The sequence below is a fragment of the Aptenodytes forsteri genome, unplaced genomic scaffold (assembly GCF_000699145.1).
Source record: "Aptenodytes forsteri isolate BGI_AS27 unplaced genomic scaffold, ASM69914v1 Scaffold72, whole genome shotgun sequence".
In the NCBI taxonomy this organism is placed as follows: Eukaryota; Metazoa; Chordata; class Aves; order Sphenisciformes; family Spheniscidae; genus Aptenodytes; species Aptenodytes forsteri.
The window spans coordinates 2,321,345-2,322,970 of record NW_008796193.1 but is presented as its reverse complement, the minus strand read 5'-3'; the positions used below and the strand labels follow the sequence as shown (position 1 = coordinate 2,322,970).

The following is a 1,626-nucleotide window of genomic DNA, read 5'->3' as shown; positions in this document are numbered from 1 at the left end:
GCTATTTTTTCAGGGAGAAAAAAAGAAGGCATATCTTTTTCGCCTTTTCCAAACCAAATAAATATAATCCTGATTTTTTAGCAAATACTTACCTGGTGTTTTCAAATCTTGAGTTTAAATCCCCACTAGTAAGATCCTTACTCCTCAGTTATCATCATCATTACTATTACATGCTTAAATTTACACAAACTGAGGTGGTTTATTAGCACCCATAGGATAGCACAGAGTGCCCATCATTAAGCTGGTACATAAGGGTCTACAGGACCCTTTATGCCTTAAATTGCATCTCCTTAGAACAGGGATCCCATTTTATTTTGGTTTAGGTCATATTTAGCGGGGATGTTATTTAAACTGGGGATGAACAGTGAGGCGGCAAACTTTGCTCAGGTTGGGACGTTCTTGGTAGAAAGGTGAGAGCTGATTGTGAAGAACTGCAGATAGTGAATGACTGGCCAAAAAAATCGCTGATTAAATTCAGTGCAGATGTATGTGCAGTGATGCACGTGGAGAAAAGAAACCTAATTTCACAAATAAAACAAAGGTTCTGAGCTGCCTGTTACTATTCAAGGACAAGTGCTGGGTTATGATGAAAATGAATAGAATATTAGAAACCTGTATGAAGGAACAGGGAACAAAACGGAAAACAGTATTACTATTATCAACAAAACCAACACAGTTCTATATGAAACCACTTCTCTGCAAGAAATGAAGCACGGAAAACGCTCGAAATGAAGCAAGACTGAAAAAGAAATGGCTAAGGGTGTTTTCTGGAAATTTCTACAGAACAATGAGTGTCACCGAAAAGGTGACTAGGGAATGACTGCTTACTACCCCTCCTGATAATGAACTGAGATGCTGTAATGAAACTAGCCAAGAGCAAGTTCAAAGCCAACAGTGGTACTTCCCACAATGCACTGAAAACGTTTAAGGCAGGACGTTTAGGTCGATGGAATTTTTCACAGACCTTAAGCCCTAGGTGTAAAACGCATCAAGCCATTAAACTCAGGACGGCGCAGAAACGTGTGGCTCGGGAGGTGCCTGTGTCACCAGTTTCTGGACGCTTGGAGAGTCCCCTGGGGAAATGTCACTCTACGCTTGCCCTGTCCTGACACCGCTCTGCAGACACCTGCCATCAGCAGCCAGACGTGGGTACCGCTTCGGCGTAGGATGCGCTTTTACATTCTTACAGTATTATTCCGCATGCAGACGTACATGTAAGCTGTTCGAAGTCATGTATCAAGTTTCTTGGTCTCTGATCTAGAGCTGTTTATACCGGTATCTCCCCTTGAAAACAGTTACTAACATGCTTTGCATTTTTTCCTGAACGACTGCTCATCGTCTTGCTCTGTCAAGTGCAGTAACTCCCTTAAATTCCTATAGTCGCTCTAGATACACATTAAATAGCCTTCAAATATTACAAAGCAAAATTTACTGCCCTTAATGTCTTTATAAATGGATAGGTAAGAGCTAAACCAGCTGCCGGAGGAAGTAATTTCTATCTGCTCATGTCCAGGTTGTGGTCGCACAGTAGCCAAAGCCGAGCTAAACCCCTCACGCCACCCTCCTACCGCTTTCCCACCCGTTATCTTCCAACCCTGCCGCGTCTCTGCTTTTCACTGCAGGCCG

The 1,626-nt window shown here is 42.7% G+C and overlaps 1 protein-coding gene across 1 annotated transcript in view; it reads left to right on the top strand.

Moving 5' to 3' along the window:
• Positions 1–339: 339 nt before the first annotated feature.
• Positions 340–1,626, top strand: part of CHMP1B (charged multivesicular body protein 1B) — a 13,497-nt gene continuing 12,210 nt past the window's right edge. The window contains exon 1 of the mRNA XM_009288109.2: positions 340–410. Coding sequence (XP_009286384.1) covers positions 340–410 — 71 coding nt within the window. The remainder of the gene's footprint in view (positions 411–1,626) is intronic.